General features: G+C 37.0%; 1 protein-coding gene across 1 annotated transcript in view; it reads right to left on the reverse strand.

Moving 5' to 3' along the window:
- Positions 1 to 23,348, reverse strand: part of LOC133521222 (uncharacterized) — a 51,762-nt gene that overhangs the window by 1,520 nt on the left and 26,894 nt on the right. The window contains exons 3-9 of the mRNA XM_061856070.1: positions 11,957 to 12,138; positions 11,103 to 11,198; positions 10,708 to 10,816; positions 9,624 to 9,757; positions 8,676 to 8,858; positions 1,332 to 1,472; positions 578 to 723 (exon numbers count right to left, since the gene is read on the reverse strand). Of these exons, the coding sequence (XP_061712054.1) occupies positions 578 to 723; positions 1,332 to 1,472; positions 8,676 to 8,858; positions 9,624 to 9,757; positions 10,708 to 10,816; positions 11,103 to 11,198; positions 11,957 to 12,138 (991 nt within the window). The remainder of the gene's footprint in view (positions 1 to 577; positions 724 to 1,331; positions 1,473 to 8,675; positions 8,859 to 9,623; positions 9,758 to 10,707; positions 10,817 to 11,102; positions 11,199 to 11,956; positions 12,139 to 23,348) is intronic.

Genomic DNA, 23,348 nt, shown 5'->3' on the forward strand with positions numbered 1-23,348 from the left:
TGCGGCCGTACTTACAAATGTGAAATGCGTGCCGACTCTGCCCGTTTGGTGGGAATCGTACTTAAGTCAACGTGATATAAAAAATAGTTGATGTACGGCTTAACTTGGCCAATAATAAGTATACCTGAGATCTAAGAAGAGATAGAAGATGGGCCGGAATCTTATACATATTACAATCGATTTGCCTCGGATACAAGGGCCTGTTTTAAGGACCATATCACAAATGACGCTCTAGCAAGGCATTCACTGCTCTGAACGCGGTACAGAATTTACACGAGGCCAATCAGCTAAAGCATAAATTTTCTGGAAGATGTCAATGTGCCATTTCCGAATGTTTCTCATACGAGTAAACCTGCTACAGATTGTACCCCAAAAACTTTCAAATTGCTAAAATAAATGTGACGCGCACAACTCGATTATAAAAACCCCATACAAAAAACGCCCAATAAGCCTATTACCCAGACAATCCACTTGAGCTAATTCAACATTGGCATAGTCTAGAGTAAGAATATCTAAAAGTAAACCAGTACATTCAAATATAACTCGTGGTACCCTTCACTTCCTTCAGTGAGCATACCTGCAGTAGCACGACGACGGGGGGCATGGGCAGTGCGCGCAGCTGGCGCAGCGACGTGAGCAGCTGCGCGGCCGAGTACTGCGCGGGCGACAGCACGGCGACTAGCGCTCTGCAGCGCGCGCACTCGCCCTCCAGCTCGTGATACCCTTTAATCAAAAAGCTATTTTACTAGGAACCAACCAGGTGCTTTTCTGTTATATCATTCGTTTCATGGTATGTCTAGGAATTTCATCATCTGACGGATTTGACGATAGGACGACGAATAGTACTGCCCTGCTAACTTGAAGTGCAATAACAAATTTTGATAATTCAAGTGTGTGACACATTGTATGAGAATAAGGTTTATGTATGTATGTATGTATATACTTTATTGTACATAGAAATAAAAACACGAAAAACACAGTTACAGAGTAAATTAAATACAACAAAGGCGAACTTATCCCTGTATGGGATCTCTTCCAGTTAACCTTTATCTTTACCTTTTTTAGGTTTACCTTTATTGTTTACTCTATCTACTTAATGTACAGTATCTATTGAATATATAACGCACGAGTTGTGATCCTGTTCTCGAGCTGCGTCCAGAAAAGGATAAGGGAAGGAAGAAGAAGAAGAAGTTATAAAAGCAAAATACTTATGCATTGAGTCGTAGCTTGATCTTTTCGGCTAATTCACTATTCGTATTTGCTACCTACTCGTCATTGAAGTTATAAAAGTTAATATGTTGCTGGTCCATCGTATGGTGCGCGTAACTCACAATTGTCAGGCTCGGTGGGCACTTGCACGCCATGCACGCGGTACTTATACTTGTATTGAAGCGTTGGCAGCAGCGCGCCGCGCACCAGTTCCCGGTCCACAGGTGTCCAGCACACGAGCACGTCGAACTCCTTGCCCAGCACTGTACACATTTTTAAATTTTTAAACAAACTTAAAATACTATGCATCTAATAGTTTCGCCAAACTGAGTATAACCACAGAGAAATAAATAAGTTTAGAGTGCTACAAGTGCTAATTCCATACACAGATACTCTTATAGTCCATTTATAATAAGATTTAAGGTTATGCAACCATAAATCTTATTTTAAAAGTTATTATGTTCAGGCCCTTAAACGGGCAAGCCTGAAAGAATCCTCACTTCAAGCCGCATCGCCAATCTACAGGACTCTAAGCGTACCTGGTACCGTCAGTCCGGAGTGAATGGATAAAACCGGGACTGAAATTTACCTTATAATTTCTTAAAAACATCTTCCACAAATTGCGTCATTCAAAATATACGAGTAAGTATGTGCCTATTTTCAATCGCATGATACAATTTGTGTGGTACCTAGTTTTTAAGAAATTATCGGGTAAATGCTATTCGCGGTTTTTATCCCTGTTCACATTCGACAAACCATTTCACCCCAGTGCTAATTCCATACACAGATACTCTTATAGTCCATTTATAATAAGATTTAAGGTTATGCAACCTTAAATCTTATTTTAAAAGTTATTATGTTCTGGCCCTTAAACGGGCAAGCCTGAAAGAATCCTCACTTCAAGCCGCATCGCCAATCTACAGGACTCTAAGCATACCTGGTACCGTCAGTCCGGAGTGAATGGATAAAACCGGGACTGAAATTTACCTTATAATTTCTTAAAAACATCTTCCACAAATTGCGTCATTATACGAGTAAGTATGTGCCTATTTTCAATCGCATGATACAATTTGTGTGGTACCTAGTTTTTAAGAAATTATCGGGTAAATGCTATTCGCGGTTTTTATCCCTGTTCACATTCGACAAACCATTTCACCCCGGTTTAATGTATTTATTTCTCTATAAAAATATCATATCAGTTATATTATAAATATATGTCATATTTGTTGAATTATAACTAATAATAGGCAGGTACAGTCAGCATCAAAAGTAGCGGATGAAAAAACGCGCCATAAGTATCTGATATTCCGGATAACTTTTCCAAATATAGATAAATTGTTAAAATTCGCGCTCAAGAGTATATCTTTTACATTCTTAGTTATTCTATATTAAATACATCACTTTTTGGTAAGCTGTTAAATAATCGGACAGACAGACGGACATGACGAATCTATAAGGGTTCCGTATTTTGCCATTTGGCACGTTACTTATGAAACGTTATTTGATCCGCTACTTTTGAAGCTGACTGTACACAAAAATAACACATTAGTCTAGTCGACGAGTTCAAAATGGTGAAAAATTGAGATACTGCTCCTAAAATGCGTGTTATAACTCATTGTATTCGGAAATAAGTGTCTAGAAAAATGTATTCCAGCGTTTATTACCTATAGAACATAAATAATTGCAAAAGTTGCTGGTAAAAAATGAACAAATTTGATATTTATATTATAGTTTGGATTTTTTTATTGGAAAATTCCTCGTCTTTAGGAATCGTTTGTTTTAATATCTTATATGTCAAAACCGCAATATGTCTTAAATTTTATCTTTTTTTTACTTTTGCAGCTTTTTATGTGCTAATAAATGCTTTGAACACATTTTTCTGTACCCCTAGTGTAAATTTCATTCGATAGCGTGACGTGTCGTACGCGTTTGCGTTAAGTGTCATTTTGTGCCTATGAGATTTTTGAGTTTCCAAAAAGTCCCACTTGGCACGCTGTTCAATATCCCATACAAAATTGAACATAACGCAAACGCGAACGCTCGTCACGTTATCGAATGAAATTTACACTAGGGGTTCTGGACATCATTCCGAATCCAATGAGGTATGGTATCACACGTATTTTAAGACTTATCTCTATTTTTCACCATTTTGAACTTGTCGACTAGACAACATCGGCATGCATATCGACACACAACGATATTTAAAAACGACAGCACACAAACGTTTAAAATAACACCACGCGAAGGGTAGGGATTATGTAGGGATGGGGTAGGGTGACATTTGTTTTTTTTCATTCCTGCCCTGCCATTGACGTTACAGACCAATTTTTTTAAACAGAAATAATTTGAATACCATAGGTCAAAAGATACATATCTTAGTGGCTTAGAATATCTCATTATATAATATTTTTAAAATGAAAAATAAATATTGATACCGTCGAGTTTCATTAAGTATGTAAAATGGAACTCAATTGCAATAGAGTTTTACTCCACTTATAAACCAAATTAATTCCGCTCTTGTCATATCGTTACAGTCACGTCCAATTGTGAAGGACTGAAGGTTTGTTTACTTAAAAATATAAATGTGCCGTTCTCAAGCAAAAGGTACCACATTATGGCTTACCATAATATGGTACGTTTTGCTTGAGAACGTCACAAATCATCATCAATAGCATCGATTATATGGCCATTGCAGATTAAATCTAGAATCGTAAAAAAAAGTTTTTAATTTAATTTTTTGACATGTGTCAGCTTTACGTGTTACATCATGCAGCCAAATATTATAGTTACGGCGGCGAATAGGGAAATTTTCGGTAATACTCGAGCGTGGCAGTTTAAGATATGAGAGATACCTTAGACCTAATAGAACAACCTTGTAAAGTATTTAGCTCTATATGTAGTGACGCGCGCCTAGGATAGACGATCAGATTAGTAAAAAAAATCGATAGTCTGAAATACTCGAGCGCGTCAGATTAAGATATTGGGGGTCGATTTTAGTGTTTTAAGACTAAATTTAACTAATCTGACGATAAGTCCTTGACGCCGCCGAGTTATAGGGTCGCGAACTTTTAAAAAAAAAACGTTAATCCGGCATTCTCGAGCGCGATTTTTTTTATTTTTATTTAAAGAATATAATCTAAAACTTACTAAAAATACAAAATCTGCCGGTTTCCACATGACCGGAGGTGCGGAGGAGCCATTTCGTCTTCCGAAAAACGCGTTGCGGCATTTAAGTCGCGAAAGATACATTTTACAAAAAAAAGTTTAAATAAACAAAAAAGGTAATTATATTTTACACAAAAAAGGTCTCTTAAGTCTCTTTACATTTTTGTCCAAAGTTAAAACTTTTTGACTTGAAGCATCATAAAAACTCAAACTCCCGGTTTTTGAGTATATCTCGAAAACTGAGGGTGTTAAAAAAAATTGATATGAAATAACGATGATTAAATTATGTGACTTATTATATCTCAAAAAAATTCTTTTCTATAGCTTCTCGACAATTTTCGTGGACTCGGAAAAAGTTACGCGTATCTGTATACAAAAGTATAATTAACATGTACAGTTTCATGTACCTATGTATATTATTCAATAGCCTGTTGATCCTCAAATTGTTTTTGGACGTACCGTAAGCAAAACGAAGTGAAGAATTGAAGCAAAAAAGAGGAATTTGCCATAAACATGTAATACAGACTGAGCGCTTCGCGGAAATATATTTTTATATCATTTCATTTTTTTATACAATAAATAATACAATTCGTACTACATTTCATCTACATTTACGTTGAATTACGCCATTTAGCTACCTGGCCTCCCTAACTATTAAGTACCTTACCAACATCCAAACAGAATTAAGTTCATGTAGGGGTTGTCGTTGAGATTCAAGATGGCGAACACGTCTCTAGAATATTTTTTTGTGTTTGCTCATTCATGTAGTTTAAAGTGTAATATTGATAGCTTATTATGCAGTGAACTATCGTAGAAGTGTGCAGCTAATGAAAAACTGATCTTGAAACGCGTTTAACCATATTTTAATCAACACCCGGCAATCCATCGTGGCTTTTAGTAAAGTCCAGCTATCTCTTTACTAAAAGCAACTACCGAACAACGTCATGCTCTACGAGCACACTTAAAACTTACAACATAACTTGACATTGGCGAAATCATCATAGATTTGATGGAAGCCATATATTAAAAGAAGAAGAAGTTCATGTATATAGTTCGTTACGTATTTATTTTATGGAAAATACACTGCCTTAAAGCGAAAATGTTTAGTATAGAATGCTAGTTATTATGATTTACAATAATGTTTATATAAATAAGTATTTACCAAGCATTTAATACAAACACTTGCTTGGGAAAGTTTCTCCATGGCTGTATTCTTTATGCCTGGGATGCCGTTTACCTACAGTTGTTCTAAGAAATTAATGCGTAATAGGTATACCTATTTTCCTTGTACGCGGTTTATCGTGAAGTAGTTTAACTACGAGAATTTAAGTGTCTATGATACCTACCAATGTACATAATTTTATCTGGCACTTTGAATACCTAAACCATAATTAAGAAAATAATAGTTATAAGTATGTGTAGGAGAGGTTTTTAAACTTTACTACCTTAGGTATAAAGCCTGTCGTAATAAAGCTACACAAAATAGACGCCGTGTTCGTGAATACTCCATCATTATTACCATCCTCTCTTCTTCGGCTAAAATAATACTTTGTGCTCAACTTTTCTAAAGGCAGGTAGATAGTATCCTTTGTTACGGGAACATGGCAGTTAATTTTATAGCTCAATTTTTATAAAAGTGTTTGCATGTTCCGGCCCGCAGTAGCCGGAGCGCTTCCGAGAATGTCCTACACCTTCGCCGTTGTGTCGTTCACGAATACATGATCATTAAAAAATCATCATGTATTCTTTGAAATCCGGTTCAGATTAAATACCTACATACTTTTGTATTATATATCTCTTTCATAAGTATCTGTTCAGAAAATATGATTTTAATTTCTCTTTCTCAGAAAGTGGGTCTTTCTTGCTCTAAAAACTGTGCAGAAAATGACACGTTTCTGTTTTAGAACACTGTACTTTCTAAGAGGGTTCTTTTTAATTTTGGTTTTTTAATGGATTTGTGCTTTCTATTCTGATAAATAATTTCCCATTCCATAAATAACGATATTTTTATTCAAAATGTTAATTCAAAGCACCCTCAATTAATATTACTAAAGTTGACACTTAGCCGTGTTTTTTTTAAATGCACATGTATTTAAACTTTCTTGTATCCGATAATAATGGTGGAGTATTTAACTGGAGTGAAAGGTACCATTTCAGTCTCGGACTATTGGTGACCTCGACAAAAATGGATGCCTTTCAATTTTATTTAATTTTAATTGCTTATCTTCACTCATATTGTAAATCACATAACGACAGTAAAAGTTTTCGTCTTTTGTAGACATTCTGGGATACGGATTAAAAAAAAATACATTACATATATAACATATACATATAATAAATGCATAACCATTTTGAACTACAAGACGAACGGTTAATTATGGCATTAAAATATATAAAATATTAGAGATGCGCAAAACGCTTCACTGAGTTGAAAAGATTGATTTATCTTTCGCTCGCGGAGATATATATCACTCATTACGTACATTTCGCTCAGTGGATCTGTAGACTATATTGTTCACGAATGAGTAGAAAGAGATGTCAACCAATCAGATTGAAGAAAGTGCGACCAAGATCGCGAATCACGCGATACGATCCCGGCATCATTTCCCGACACCCTCCGAATTCTTAAGTACCGCTCCGAAACTGATCGTTCCGTATATTCACATCGTCTCATTCGAATCATGAGTGGGAAAGAGCAAGCAAGGAACATTGAGGTAGATGAGTTACTGAGCGAGTTGAAGAATGAGTGAGTTTAATCAAAAGATAATTCATTTAAATCCCTCTCTCGTGAACGACACATGTCTATAAATTATAATGTATGTATCTACGTAACAATAATAATTTTGCAATATACATAGAGTCAGACCAAGCTAAGTTGGCCGCGATTTTGATAGGTCAGCCTGTGAAAGTGTAAGTAAACGTCATAATTTCATAGAAGTTTGACGTTTAAATTAACACTTGCACTGTCTGGGCTATCAAAATCGCTGTCAACCTAGCTTGGTCTGACTCTAGGTATTTTGAAACCAACACACTACAGTTTCCTACTTATGCAGCAGCTCCATTAAACAAACAAACATCATCAGCAACAAGAATATTTAGTTTTATCCACGACTTTATACCTAAAGCGGACAGTGCACTATGACCAAACAAGTATGACCGAAATTGACGCCAAATTACAAAATTGTATCTCGTTTTGACACGTCTGAGGCTACGGACTGGGCTACAACCACGAAAAGTTCGTCAATTGCAGGCATTTTTCTCTTTCACTCTAATCACTTCTTAGTGAGTGTAAAAGAGAAAGATCCCCGCAATTTGCAAATTTCGCTTTTTCGGGGTAGGCGGAGTGCTTATTAACGCCGCTCGCGGCGGATAGCGTGTCGTGACGTCACAACAGGCTGTAGGGGGCAGCACAGGAGCCTGTTTATTGGCCCAAAAAATAAATGTCAAGTTTAAGCTTCCACAGTAGCCCACGAGATGGCAGAACTTACAATGCTTAAGAAAACGTACGTGAACTGTAGATGGCAGCACTCTATGGTGTGAAGTTTTAATGTACAGTTTATGTTTCCTATTCAGGCCACAAGATGGCAAATCTCCAACGCGCACGGCCCCTTTTTCGGACGCCATCCGTGGACGGGTGCGTGTGCCTCAATCAGACGTCGCGAATTGCGGGTGACAGACCGCGCACATACATTTACGAATAGCATTTGGCCGTCGCCCGCCGCGGACGGCTGATAGTTGCCCACCGCAGACGACGTGATCAAGCAAGCAGAGCGCAGCCAAAGACGTCGTCAACGTGCCAATAAGTTAATATAACAATGATGCTTTCGGTTAATGATTGTTCAATTTTGATTGAAAAAAAGTACATAGGTAGCTTAGGTACTACCTAGCTTTACTTGCTGCCGCTTTAGGTGTACTGTTGTAGTCTCACCCGGTACTGAGCCCAAGACATCAAGGAAGTGATAGTCATGTAAAAATAACGTAATCACATTTATTTTTTTACGATAGTAAATTAGAATGAGCTGGTTCGATACGATTTGGATAGCTTTAGAATTTAAATGAATGAAGTGCATGAAGATTTTTCGTAAGTTAACACCTTCGCCATGCCAATCTGACACATGTTACGTCTTTATTAAAGGTGCGAGAGTTAAAATTTTAGTTATGCTGTCAGTTTTTAGGGTTCCGTAGCCAAATGGCAAAAAACGGAACCCTTATTTTTAAAGGATGGCAGCAGGCTTCCGTTGACATAAGAATGCAGTTTTAGCTTTAGTCACTTTCTTAGTTCAGGTGTATATACGATTTACCTCGCGCTCTCTGAGCCGGCGTGGTGGCCAAAGCGCGTGCGCGGCGTACCAGCAGCCGCAGGCGCGGTGTGCAGCGTCGGTGTAGCACGGCCACGGCCAGCGCCACGCACGCCAGCGCGCCGCCGCCCAGCGCCAGTGCGCGCCACGGCACCGAGTCTACGTGCCACGGCTCTTCCGGCGCCACTGCAACAATAATCGTTGTAAGCAAGAGACACATACAGAGAATTTTGTGAAAAACATGTTTAAGTAACGTGAGTAACTTTGGTTTCAAGGCACTTCCCCTCCGGGGCCCATAATTTTGTGGCAACCTGTATAGCAAATAAAAACATTTAAAAATAAGTTCAGTACTTGCATTTATATCTCTAAATTTATCATTTAAGCGTGCGGTTGTTTTATTGTGATCACGGAATGTAGGGAAAATGACAATGTAGCAGTAGGTGCTCATAAATGCGCTACTTGACGCTAGATGTCGACTACGAAAATTAAGCTTTTTAGTAAGAAAACTGATGTATGGAGTGAGCACTATATGCTTACTTATCTCTCTATGACCTAAGTCTTACACCTTCTAGTAGGTCATGAGACACAATATCAGAATATTATGCTTCAGGCTTTAAAAAGCTTGAACATTTTACTATGCCTAATATTTAGCTTCTAATCATTCGCAAGGTAAAATTTCGAAAGGTTGGTATATACAACGAAATAAACTCGCAATGCATTACAAATAATTAATTTTTGGATTCGCTGAATTGCTATACTTATAATATAAGAGTACATTAATATAGAGGCCGGGAAACGAAGGATTGCAGGCCGAGTATACATATACAGATACGCGGCCGGTAACCCCGTTTATCACTGAATTTGTATAGTGCTTTTCTCAACTTTCAATGAAAGCGCCAATATGAAATGTAACGTGTATGTGAGGATAATGCCTGGAGCAGGCGGGCTTACGGGGAGGGCTGACGACGACGTATGAGCGCACCGGCACGTTGTTGCTGTGCGCGACGCACACGAACTTGCCGTAGTCGTCCGGCGACACGCGGTCCACCATCAAGTACGATCCGTAGATGTTCGGCACGTCCTCCCTGACACAAACATATTTTAGTTGTATAATATGACAAAAATATACCTGCATGAGAGATCAAGATTTCTTAAAAATGAGCAATCGTTAAACAAATCAATTAATTTTAATGTATTTTGTGAGCAGGTTCCTTATCTCCTCATATCCTTAAATATTATATTATATTGTTTAGTTGTTGCCGTATTTTTACTTTGATAAAATTTGGTAGGCCTCCTAATTCCGGATGGAATAAATACGAAATCTCAATCCGCCCCATTAAAAAGTATGTAATTTATAATAAAATAAGGTTTCGTAACTCAGATGTTTTTTTAGGACATACGGTGAAATTGCGCTAATGTTGTACAGAATAGGGGAACAATAGCGGCCGTGCGCGTTGGAGGGTCTGCCCTCTTGTGGCCTGAATCCGAAACAAAATTGTACATTGACACTTCACGCCAAAGCAAGTGCTGTCCTCTACAGGTCACGTACGTTTCATGGTGCATTGGAGGTTCTGCCATCTTATGGGTTACATTGGAAGCTTAAACTTAACATATAGACTTTGCGTCAATAAATAGGGACCCTATGTGCTGCTTCCTACAGTTCGTGTACGTTCCCTATTAAATTTTTTACAAAATCTGAATACAGAACATTAAAATATAGCCCTTAAAAGAAATCAATCAAAAATACATCGTTTCTAGGATACAAAATTTCCAATTTCCAATATTCAATATGAATAGCTTCAATATAAATGCGCCTCACAGCATCGCATCAGCATCATTTAAATAATTGGAATGTTTCCACCAATAAACGCTGTCATCTCCTTTATACCTATACATACTGCGTTTATAAGCACTTGATTGTTTTGTTGCTTTTATTTTAGAAAAAGTAGCAATCGAGTAAGTAAATTCGCTATGCTTACTTTTTAATAATTGGCTGTGACACAAAATAGCTTTAAAAAATCGTAATCATATTTACCGAGATGTGTTTATTTCTTTTTGAGTAGGCAGCAAGTCCCCTTCGGTCCCATTCGGCCAAACTCTCTTCCATTTCAAATCGCTGACTGCATCAGCCAAATGAGTCCTTTCTGTAAATTAAATTTCTAGTAAGTATACATATTTCTATACATAAGTAGATACCTACCTACATCACACACATCACGACACACGATCACGGTAGACATCATTTTCGTGGCAAATGCAAAAGCAATTTCAATAAAAACATCGGTGAAATACCGATGTTTTTATTGAAATTGCTTTTGCATTACTTATATTATTTCGAAGTAGTGAGACACCCGAATGGGGGATTAATTTCATAAGTAAATGCTCTACAATGGTCTGAAAACTGTCAGTGCTGAAAACTGGGTGACTTACCAACCAGAGCTTCACAGAACAGGCGAAGAGGTGCGCCCTCTTCAACCGACTGATCTTGGCTCACATACATTGTCCTTGGAGCATTGGTAACTTTACCTATGGATGAAAACGAAACGGATTACTCAGGCTTTACTAAGAAATAACAATATAAGTATGTTAAATATATATTTATTTGTAAAAAATATACCGTTAATTTCATCGGATCCTCATCAAAGCAATCCATTTTCCATTGTTTTTTAATAATGCAGGTTATTCAACGTGGATGAATAACGATATTCTCGGACGAACACTCACTTCAATAAACGTAGGTATAAATTAAAACCAACATATTTTCCAAACTACGACATTAAGACTATAATTTGTAGAAGTCTAATGAGTAAGCGGTGTCATCTAAGTAATTATAAACCTAAGAAATCTGTGTCATAAATACCTACTATTCTGCTAATCGAAGAAGTTTTTTCTGTCAGTTACGAACTTAGTGGATTGGGTCCTTATTAACAGATAAATAAGTGTGTGCGCTTATTTCGAAAAAGATTTTGAACCTCCCTCATTGGAATCGACTTTTATTCCTCCACTTTCTTTTTTCAAGTTTTAGCATGAATACTTAATACTCACGGGTCGCTACAGGGATAACGATACGAGTAGCATGAAAAAAAAAATAACAATAAATTTTACGAGCATTATTATACAATACACAATATAGTAGGTAGTGAGATCAATAGTTATTTATGTACGTTTTCTTATCTAAGCAGACTAATTTAGCTGGGACAAATAAAAGTTATCAAAAGTCATTGTTCACTGGAGACAGGATACGGTCGGTGTACCGTATGCCGTTCTTGCAATGATGTACTTACTGAAGATTTGCAGAGTGATGAGATGGTCCTGCGTGTGGGTCTGGTTGGACACGCGGCAGATGTACTCGCCGGAGTCTGAGCGCGATGCGCGCCGCACGTACAGCGTCTGGTTGCCCGCCTCGGGGTACAGGATGAGGTTGGACAACCCCGCCGGCCATGGGTACGGTATGCCATCTTTGAACCTAAATGATAACGTTATATTGCAGTATAGTATAAAAAAAATATGTATGTTTTATACGATTTCATTTCGTATAATCTTATAGGCTTCCAAAAAACTTTTTTCTTATCAACGAATTACGTCAACTGACAGGTTACAGACCCCAATAAAAACCCCATCCTGAATTGATTGACGGCATTACACAAAGGTCGATAATTCTATTGTTTTGCTGGTTTTCCTAAAACCGCTTGTCAACGCTGAGGTTTGATTGTGCATACCTAGGAGTGCCGGAGCTTCGGGATTTAACTATACCTATGTATAAGTTACCACTAAGTACCATAGTTTTATAAATATAGCATGCAAGTAGCTACTGTGAACCGAAGCGTCAATGGAAATGTATTTTGAAGAGTTGAAGGCAACTAATAAAACGTCATACAGTAAATATGTCGTAGCGAAAGCGAGATTAGAAAATAACCTCACACTGTTCGGGCTCCTCGTAGCTCCCTACATTTTCTTCATTTTCATGTTAAACGAAGCGTCTAACGTTTAGTTTAGTTAAAAACTTTTTTTTTCTCTACTGCTGTTAAACTGTGTTATGCATTGTAATAAAGTACGTATCAACTACATGTTTGTTTGATACCCCACACTTGCATTGTGCATTGTGAATGGGTCATATGTTTTTAATTTAATCGACTTTCGATAAGTAGGCTTTTATAACCACACTACCGGAGTGGCATGACACCAGAGAAGCTTAATGCTAAAGCGGAGACGCTTTCCATATAAATTTTTGTACATTGACCCGCCAGTTGCTATCTCTATCGCACGCGCATAATTATATTGCTGTCAATGTCGCTGTGCGAGCTTGAAAACAATATAAATTTGCGCGTGCAATAGATAAAATAAATAATTGATAAAACTCCGCTAAAGTATGAGGAGTACCTATAATGAAAATGTTTCAACCGTAGTGTGATTTAATAATCAAGATATTTTGAGAAGAAATCGACTAGACAAACCTACTCTTGATGCAAAAACTACAATGTACCCATATGCACACGTATTTACCAAACTGAGGGCGCCGCATTGCCGATAATCATGTTTATGACTAGGCACCGCTCCTCTTTCTTCTGGAGATAGTTATGTAAATATTCGAGCTATTTAAACCGTAGGTATCCTGTAACAGCCGTACCCATCGTCTTCTAAACACGAGCGAGTCCGAGTCATAAAAAACTTTTATCTTCAATTGACTCTCGTTAACTATTTTTACCATCCCTACCTTATAATATTGCACAATGTACCTGCTAATAATTCGGTCTATGATCCGGGTATATTAAGAAAATAACAGACATGTGAAGCTTGAGCTACAACCATAAGTTGCGTTTTAAATGCATATTTAAATATTTAGCAACCATACATATAGCCCGCTAATAAAACAACAAAGAGAGCTATGAAGTCATCCTATGAGCATTTCTGCGGTGGGGTCCGCCGTTCACCGCCTGCTTGAATCCCCGAAATGACGCGAACCGGTCTTTGACCCACATAACGAGGGCGCAGCGGACTGCACCGCCGCCATTCTTGCTAAACTTAGTCTGGCTAGCCCATGTGTTTGACATGTCTCTGGGCTAGCCGAACAGCTAAAGGGAATTAATTAACTAGTAGTTCGCCCCGAACTGAGAACTCGCGTTTCGCCGAAACAAGTTTCCTCTGTTTATTTTAGTAATTTTGTATTGCATAACACTCGTGTACCATCTACTACTATCTACTGATATCTGTTTTGTTGAAATCCGCTCAATAATTTAGGCGATAGAAGAAAAAATATGATTTAATATTCTGCGTCCTCTCAAGGCAGCTCTACTGATTTTTAGGGTTCCGTAGCCAAATGGCAAAAAACGGAACCCTTATAGATTCGTCATATCCGTCTGTCTGTCCGATTATGTCACAGCCACTTTTTTCCGAAACTATAAGAGCTATACTGTTCAAACTTGGTAAGTAGATGTATTCTATGAACCGCATTAAGATGTTTACACAAAAATAGAAAAATAACAATAAATTTTGGGGGTTCCCCATACTTAGTACTGAAACTCAATAAACCTTTTTTATGAAACCCATACGTGTGGGGTATCTATGGATATGTCTTCAAAAATGATATTTAGGTTTCTAATATCATTTTTTTCTAAACTGAATAGTTTGCGCGAGAGACACTTCCAAAGTGAAAAAATGTGTCCCCCCCTGTAAGTTCTAAAATAACAGAATGAAAAATCTAAAAAAAATATATGATATACATTCCCATGCAAACTTCCACCGAAATTTGGTTTGAACGAGATCTAGTAAGTATTTTTTTCTTAATACGTCATAAAATTAAAAAAAAAAAAAAAAAATTTATCAAACCCATACGTGTGGGGTATCTAGGGATAGGTCTTCAAAAATGATATTTAGGTTTCTAATATCATTTTTTTCTAAACTGAATAGTTTGCGCGAGAGACACTTCCAACGTGAAAAAATGTGTCCCTCCCCCCGTAACTTCTAAAATAACAGAATGAAAAATCTAAAAAAAATATATGATATACATTGCTATGCAAACTTCCACCGATTTTGGTTTGAACGAGATCTAGTAAGTAGTTTTTTTAATACTTCATAAAATTTAAAAAAAAATTTTTTCATCAAACCCATACGTGTGGGGTATCTATAGATAGGTCTTCAAAAATGATATTTAGGCTTCTACTATCATTTTTTTCTAAACTGAATAGTTTGCGCGAGAGACACTTCCAAAATGAAAAAATGTGTAGTAAGTAGATTTTTTTAATACGCCATAAATGGTACGGAACCCTTCATGAACGAGTCCGACTCGCACTTGGCCGCTTTTTTAAAACAAAACAAGTGTAAACAGGTCGTGAAAGGCAAGAGAAATCTACCGATATGACATTTTTTTTAATCCGGGTAGTATTCTAAGCTCTGTAGCGTAGACCCTGTGGTCTACTGAATCATCAGTACTTAAACCCATAACCCTACTTTCGGGTTATTCCCACTAGTTACCACCAACTTGGTTTGGTGGTAACTACTAATATAATGTTATAATTCCAAATAAAACAAAATAACATATTTATTATACGCAATAAAATATATATTTTTTTAACAAACAACATTGATATCGGCGTGTAACGATTAAAAGTTAACACGTAATATAACCCCAAGTGTAATAATTTCAGTAATTTACATGAAGACAAATTTATCGAAATTTCAATGAAAGTATTGATCATACTCGTATAAACATACCAGACCATTAAAAAAAAGAAACGTGCATCCAGGTCTTAAGTGTTCGGTGAACCGTACATTTACCTTATAGGGAATAAACGTTAAATTTCTATGAAAATGACATACTCGTATAAGGGCGCATGACGTGACAACGTCAAAGTTGCTGCCGAGTTAGCTCAGATGGGCTTTTTTAAGAATATTGAAAAATGGAAAACCACATAATGTTCCTAAATGTTTATTTTATGTATGTTTTAGTGAGAGTGTTTAAGGAAGTAAGTGTTCATCTCTATATTGTCTGTACCTAACAATGTAACCTATTATCCTGTCGCATACTTCTGTTGTTTCTCCAATAAAAAGAAAAAAAAATGCTGAATCAATAAGTGAAATATTAGTGAAAACGAAAACAGAAAAGCAAACGGGAGTGTATATTGTGATCAGAGAGAGGTGGACGTAGAGATGGCACAGGCCTGCGCGGCGCGTCCCGGAACACCCAGGTGCGCCTCGCTGTTATGGGCAAGGAATCCCGCGATGTAGCTTGGGAACCCGTCATCGCCCAGTTCGCAGTGCTAGCCGACATCTGTAAAACCTGATTCTAGGTACGTACTTAATAACGGTTTTCCAATCCACATTTTTATCCCAGCGGATTTGAGAGGGTTGAGGCAAGTTGAGGGTAAAAGACTGATTTGAAACTGCATCCACGTATTAGGAATATAGATATGTTTCTAATTATGTCGCTTTTAATACGGATCAAACAAAGACCAATGACTTGAAACTAGAGATAAGGGTGAGTAAATACTCAGTATTTACTCGGTATTTACTCAAAGCACCAGATAAATACCCGTTTACTCATTTAGGTGCATAAAAACGATTGCTGATAGAGATAAGATAAGAACTAAATTGTTTTTTTTATTATTGAAGAGTGTTAACGTGTATTAACAATATTTACATAATAAAAAGCAAATAGGCCGCTTAATTTTTGAAAAAGTAAGGTAATCATAGGTAATCATTAGTGAGACTCAATTTATGATAATGTGTAGTAAACTATTTTGTTTTAATTAGGAAGGTATTTACTTTAAAAATATGGGACTTAAGTTCTATCGATGATCTAGAATAGCTGCATGTCGCACAAGTGAGTGTTTACGGTGCACTTACGACCTTTTATTAAAGGTTTCTTAAAGAAAACTTAGAAATCGCTTAACCGATCACGTTCAAAGATTTTTTTAGTACTCTATTCTACGTCTAATCTCCCATTTTATCATTTTTTTTTAACTTTGGTTCGAAAGTTATAGAAGGATAAACAATATTTCGATCTTCAGAACGGTTTTATTTCAAAAGTACAATTTTCAGTACTTAATCCAGTAGCGGCTTACAAAATATACCTATATTTTAAATTTATATTGAACTTTCAGCACTCTAAAATACTCTAAATACAGACCAATTTCGGTATAAAAAAGTAAATAACGGTATATTGAGTAAACACTGAGTATTTACCCATAAGTATTTACTCACTACTCATCTCTACCTGGAACTTAAGAGGGAAGAGTAGCCTTTTGAATCTAACGAAGTAACAGCATTTATTCTATGAAATTCCATTTCGGGAGAAAACGTTTTCCACGAACTAAACTTAACAAATCACTTTGATTTTAAAGTCGATCGCTTCAGCATAATATATTGTAGATTTATAAGGTTTCTCTTTTTTGAAAAATAATAGTTTTATATTTAATTTAGAAAAAAAGGACAACCTTTTAACCTAGTTTTTCATTGTGTCAATAACATACTAAAAAATCATGGAGAATGGAAAATATTTAGAAATAGAATAACGTTTTCTTTTTTTGTATGGACGATCACGTGGTATACTTGCCTCTTAAAACTATCGATTTGATCCACATGGATACTTTCAGTGAAAGAAATGGCTTCGGAGAAATCATAAGCTTTGTTTTATCTGTGCTGAAAGCTATACCCCGTTTATGTATATAAGTAAATTTCTAAGTTCTAACTATAACAATATAATGTCGTTTTTCAAGACATGCGTCGCTTAATGAATCCGTCGATCTCTTGCCACCATCAATGTGCCTGCTCTTCTTGAGCCGACTGGCATTATTAGGGATGATGGCAAGAGGCCTGATGGGATGTCCTTGGTTCCTTGGAGCTTGGGACGGATGTTAGTGTGGGATGGTACCTGCGTAGACACACTGGCACCGTCCCACTTCCAACGGACTAATGTAAAAGCGGGCGCAGCGGCGGAAAGCGCCGAAATTTTGAAACGTAATAAATATAAGAGCCTCGGTAGAGAGTACCATTTTGTACCATTTGGCGTTGAAACTCTAGGTCCATGGGGTCCCAGCGCGCACAAGTTTTTTGGAGAAATCGCGAAACGTCTGGTTGACGTAACTGGTGACCGAAGAGCTGGCGGCTTCCTCGCACAACGTATCAGTATTGCGATACAACGAGGAAATGCAGCCAGCATCCTTGGTACAATGCCTCAAGGGCCTATTTTAGATATAAGCTAGTTATAGCAATCATCTGTATATATCCATTATATATATTGTTATTGTTAATTACTATAATACCGGGTGTGAATTTTGTTGCGGACTAACGGCCCAATTCGAGCAATACTTATAAGATGTCAAGCCGATACAATACCGATTAGTCAGTGTCAAAAGTGACGTTTTTGGTTGAAGAAATGTCACTTTTAACATTTACAAATCCGTATCGTATCGGTGTCGCATCTTATAAGCATTGTTCGAATTGGGCTGTACTGTAAGCCGATTACCGCGTCGAGCTATTGAATAGGTATGCGCGTAATACCTACTTACGTATAGAGGGAATTTAATGTGATACTTATGAGCCCACTCGACGTGGCAAAATTGTGAATTTCCGTATGTTCTCATTTACGGGTTTCGTTATTAGGAGCTCTTGTAGTTTTGCCATGTATGTCTGTCTGTCCACAACTTAGCTTCGTGACCACACGTTTTAAGTGAAAACAAGTTTTCGCTAGTTAAAACCAGTTTTCCGTCAAGCCTCGATAAAAACTAGTTTTAACCGGGATTTATTTTAGAACTAGTTTTAGCAAACATTTGTTACTAATTATTCATAATTATTTTTTTACTATAAACTAGTTTTCATTAGTTAAAATAAAACTAGTTTTCACGGTATTCTGCCAGAATAGAAAAATGGGTGCGATGACGAACAAAGCGAGGAGGAGCGAACACGCTTTCAGTGCCGGGTGCCCCGTTTCTAGTACAAAATGAACATACATACGTTACGTGTTCTTGGCAGTGAATGTGTTCCGTGAGTTCCGTGACCAAACAGCGCAACGCAAGGCACAAAACCGATGCAAGAACAATGTGTGGTCTGAATCAACTAGACAGCTGTGGCCCATATTTCGAAAAATTGTATTTAATACTGCTAAGCTGTATTTGTAAAAACAAATCTTAATTTATTAAAACAAGTGTCTCATTTAACAGAGATACCTACAGCGCTCACAAACTTTGTACACTAATTTCTCGGACTGAACTAATGCGGAAAAGCGTATTTTGTCTTTAACAAAACTCCTATAATTCTTAGAATGAAACCATAAAGTAAGTAAATTCTTAATTTTTAAGTGATATTCGATACCAAAGTTTCTTGGAGATACTTCAAATTATCCTAAAATTATATTATGCCACGGTTAGAGCACTCAACTTCGTACGTTGTAATTTTATATTGGTTGATATTTATTTAATCTGCATGTACATTAGGGTGGTTTTTATTTCGTCGAACTTATAATTTTCTACGTGGCACCCGCATAGGTGGTTAATGTACAGTCAGCATCAAAAGTAGCGGATCAAACAAGGTTTTAAAAGTATCTACCATTCTGTTACAGCTTAACAAAATATGATGATCCTATATGTAGAACAATTAAGACGGTATAAGATATACTTGTGAACGTACACTTTAGTGATTTATCTACATTCGGAAATTTATCCGGAATATCAAATACTTTTGGCGCGTTGTTTCATCCGCTACTATTGATGCTGACTGTACCACTAAAAATAAAATATATTTATTTTAGAATTTTTAAGTACATTTTAGGGGTCGATACAGCACTTAAAATATTTTCAACTCCATTGTATTACTCGTATTAAGGGATTCATAATTAAGGGATGCATTAAATAACTCTGTGAAACCTTTTCTTGTTTTCTAATATTGTGATTTTCTAAGCAGTTTTAAGTCCCTTTACTAAAAACTGGATAACTATAGGTATTATTAAAACCTTTTAACCCCTTTTTACTGTTACCCTTAAATTTTATGTCTTTCAACTAAAAAAAAACACTTTGAATCAAACTTTGATATTAACTTTTTTGTGGTCTAATAACACGCCTTTTTACAAAGTAACACGTCCCTCACAAAAAAAAAAATCTATACCAATACAAACTTTCAGATATGGTGCTGAAGGTGTATGTCTAGGATACCCTGGACCGCCACGCGCACCAATGTATCGATCCTTTCACAGCTTCTTATCCGAACTCGCTTATCCACAGTTTGCCAGCAGCGCATATCGTCCTACTTCGGCCACATAATGAGGAGGGGAGATACCACAAATAAAATGGCTCATATTATAATTGTATATGAAGGTACAAAAAAGGTACAAAAATTTGGCTTTTATAGAATTTATCAATAACCACGGGAACATAGCGTAATAAAGTACACCCGCCATCCTGACTGCTGGATGGCGGGTGTACTGTTTTTTGATGATAACTTTACGTACCGTGAGGTACATTTTTTTTTTTAATGGAGGTACTAAATAGTACAAATTAGGTACAAAAATATGGTATGCATCTCAATTATTTTTATTTAGGTACACCCCCCATTCTGACTCTCACCAAAATCTCGCAGATTTTTCCGAGTCTTTCCCGAAATTTAATTTCCAAAAACCTATAATACTCAACAAAAAGATTTGGTCACCCACAAAATTATGCGCATGAACCGTTGCTTAACCTCGATGATGGATTACGCACTTTAAATACTATATTTTTTATGATTTAATTACCTACATATGTATAGTTTTCTGATTTTTCCTTGTACTTGTAGTGTAAGACAATATTTTCCAAATTTCATCATCCTACAGGGGTTCCGTTTTTCCCTTTGAGGTACGGAACTAAAAATTACCATTAACTGCTGTTGCTACCAGACTAAGGACAGAGCGAATAACAATAGCCAATTGACATTCTTTGTCCGATCACCGCCAATTGTTGGCACTAGGTACGTGAAATTGCAAGTGCAGAAGAATGTATTATATGTATATGCCTTATCATGCGATGAATACTAAACGTGAGCGAGGGACGCTGAGCCCGGCAGCAAACCGCGACCTGTCGTCGGTCGGTATGTGCATAAAATTCAGTATCTAGCAAAAATAATATAACCACTAGTAGAGATAAGTACCAGAGAGTTGATTGTTACAAGCTGTATTTTTAGGGTTCCGTAGCCAAATGGCAAAAAAACGGAACCCTTATAGATTCGTCATGTTTTTTGTTTGTAGTTGCGCTAGCCTGTTACCTGTGTATGAGAGCTGATTCCAGGTTTTTGTTGAACTGTCAATATCAACAGAAATTCCGCGCTTACTTCTGGGAATCAATCCGTTGTATGCAGAGTTATATCAAAAATACACGCTGTATACGTACAATGTTTTGGGTCTCGTGTATTATAGGTAAATCGGAGCGTGTGTGGGTGTCTGCTGTCCGCACACTGCGCGGAGCCGGTGCGCGTTCAGATCTGAGGCATGGATATCTTCCCGCTAATCGGTCCACATATCGACAGCAACTACAATTAGGCTTCCCAGAGCTGCTAATTGCTGTTTGAGTAGTATAATCATACGATTTCCTATGTTATATGTTATATCCAACGACTTAATTTACATTCTAATTAAGTTGAAACTTACAAATTATTACTTATATTTCTGTGTTACACTTTGATAATGTATAATCTCGATGGACGTCTAATGTTACATTTATTGATAATATTTTAATAATCTCAGTACCTTATTGAATGACGATTTTGCACGGTAAATAAATCAGGAAAGCCCATAGGTTTGTGAACAATTGCTTCGCTAATTTTTGTTGTAGGTATCCGGAAAAGTAATAATGGCACTCTAACAATTCCTATTGGTAAAGGATATCGGAATAACGAATCCTGGAATCGAGTTAAAAATATATGTAGAGGCCAAAGTACCATGTGCCATCCACGTTAAATGAAAAGAGTAGGTACAGGTACCCATGAAAATTTCTGTACAACGTGACTGTACCAGCATCATTTAGCGTTCATAAAATATGAAAAACGAGTGAGACCTACTCAGTATGACGTTCAGAGTATACATGAGTCAGATTTTCTATACAGTGATCAGGCAAGAAACTTGCATGTTAGCTTACCTGGCTCTCACTCTGGCAGCACTCGATTCGCGTAAACCAGTTTAACCCTTTACCAGGCCAAGGGATATATTCCACCCACATCTTATATCGGTTACCGTAGTCAGGTTTTAACTCCAAACCACCTACAAAATATTTTGTCAATCCCTGAAATATTATTTTATGATCTTCATTCAGAACACGCTTCTAAATTGCGTAATATATCTTCGGCAGCCGTTTAAATTCACTTGAACGCTAATTTCAGTAAACTACGGAGAAATTCGAACACTTTCCATAATTTCTATGAAACAGAAGTACATAGGTCGAACAATTTTTTGATATTTTGTAGATTTTGAGTGTTGAAAGCTAATGTAATCGTAAACATTGCTAAATATTCATGCATTATTGTGTATGACCAGAATTAGGATGTGGGTTGACATTATCCCATGGCCTTATTAGAGTTTAACTGTGTGGGAGCTATTTTTCCCATGGCCCGGTAAATTGTCTTGTCATGTCATAAAAACTCACGTAAGTAAGTAGTGATTGATATAATGTTTCGTAGGAGATTTGGAGTTAAACCTTGACTATTATAACCGATATAAGATGTGGGTGGAATATATCCCTTGGCCTGATCAAGAATATAATAAGACAAAATCTAGTATGACAGTTCATTACTTAGACAGGCGATGGGATAACCGTAACCCACATTTTTATTTCTGGTTTAAAGGAAGATCTCCGACTTTCATAAATACATTTTTTACAAGGCGTTCAATACGGTTGCAACAGCATATAAAGTACGTATTAAGACACGCTGGTTCTTCGGGGCCTGGTAAAGGGTTAAGTACTTTAAATGTGCCATCGGCATCCATAACAATTACACGTATTCAGAGATCGGAGATCATACTTTATTGTTTGGTCGAGGCGTGGTGTAGTTTCGCGAAGCAAAGAAGACGTTTGCATGTAGCCTTGAATTAGGATAATTCCCGTGCACCGGCTGCTAGCGACGACCACTTATTATAATGAACAATGACAGCACCGGCAAAAAGCTCATGTAAATTGCATACACGGTATTATCAATATTAAATAACTGAAGTAAGTAATTGTACCGTTTATGTCTTACGTTTCAACAGATTTACATGCCATGTTAATCGCAAGTGGAGTATTTTCTTGGTCATTACCTTTACTAGGTTTAGAAAATACAGGTACTTGTGGTTACACTATTTAGCTACGTCATTATACTCAGAAATAAATATACATTTTTAATACTATCATACATACATAGTATCTTTAGCAAATTTTTGACGTATCTTATAGTTCGAACCGGGAAGATCTTTATAGTTCCATGTTACGATAATACGTAGTAAATTAGTTTAAAAAAATGTTGAATAGTTTGTGAATGTGTGGCTACACGACGAGAATGCGTCACTGTCGCGGAGGTCTCGGAAAGATGATTAAATATTGGTTTAAAGTCGTGGGCGAGCGCACGCGGACACGGACACAGAGCCTTGTTGATATTCACGATGAGGACCATTACGACGTGCCCAGACACTGCAACTCGCCGGTTCTCAAAATCGATCCCCACTATATACGACGGCATGGTGAT

Source organism: Cydia pomonella, chromosome 1 (genome assembly GCF_033807575.1).
Source record: "Cydia pomonella isolate Wapato2018A chromosome 1, ilCydPomo1, whole genome shotgun sequence".
NCBI classification, from domain to species: Eukaryota; Metazoa; Arthropoda; class Insecta; order Lepidoptera; family Tortricidae; genus Cydia; species Cydia pomonella.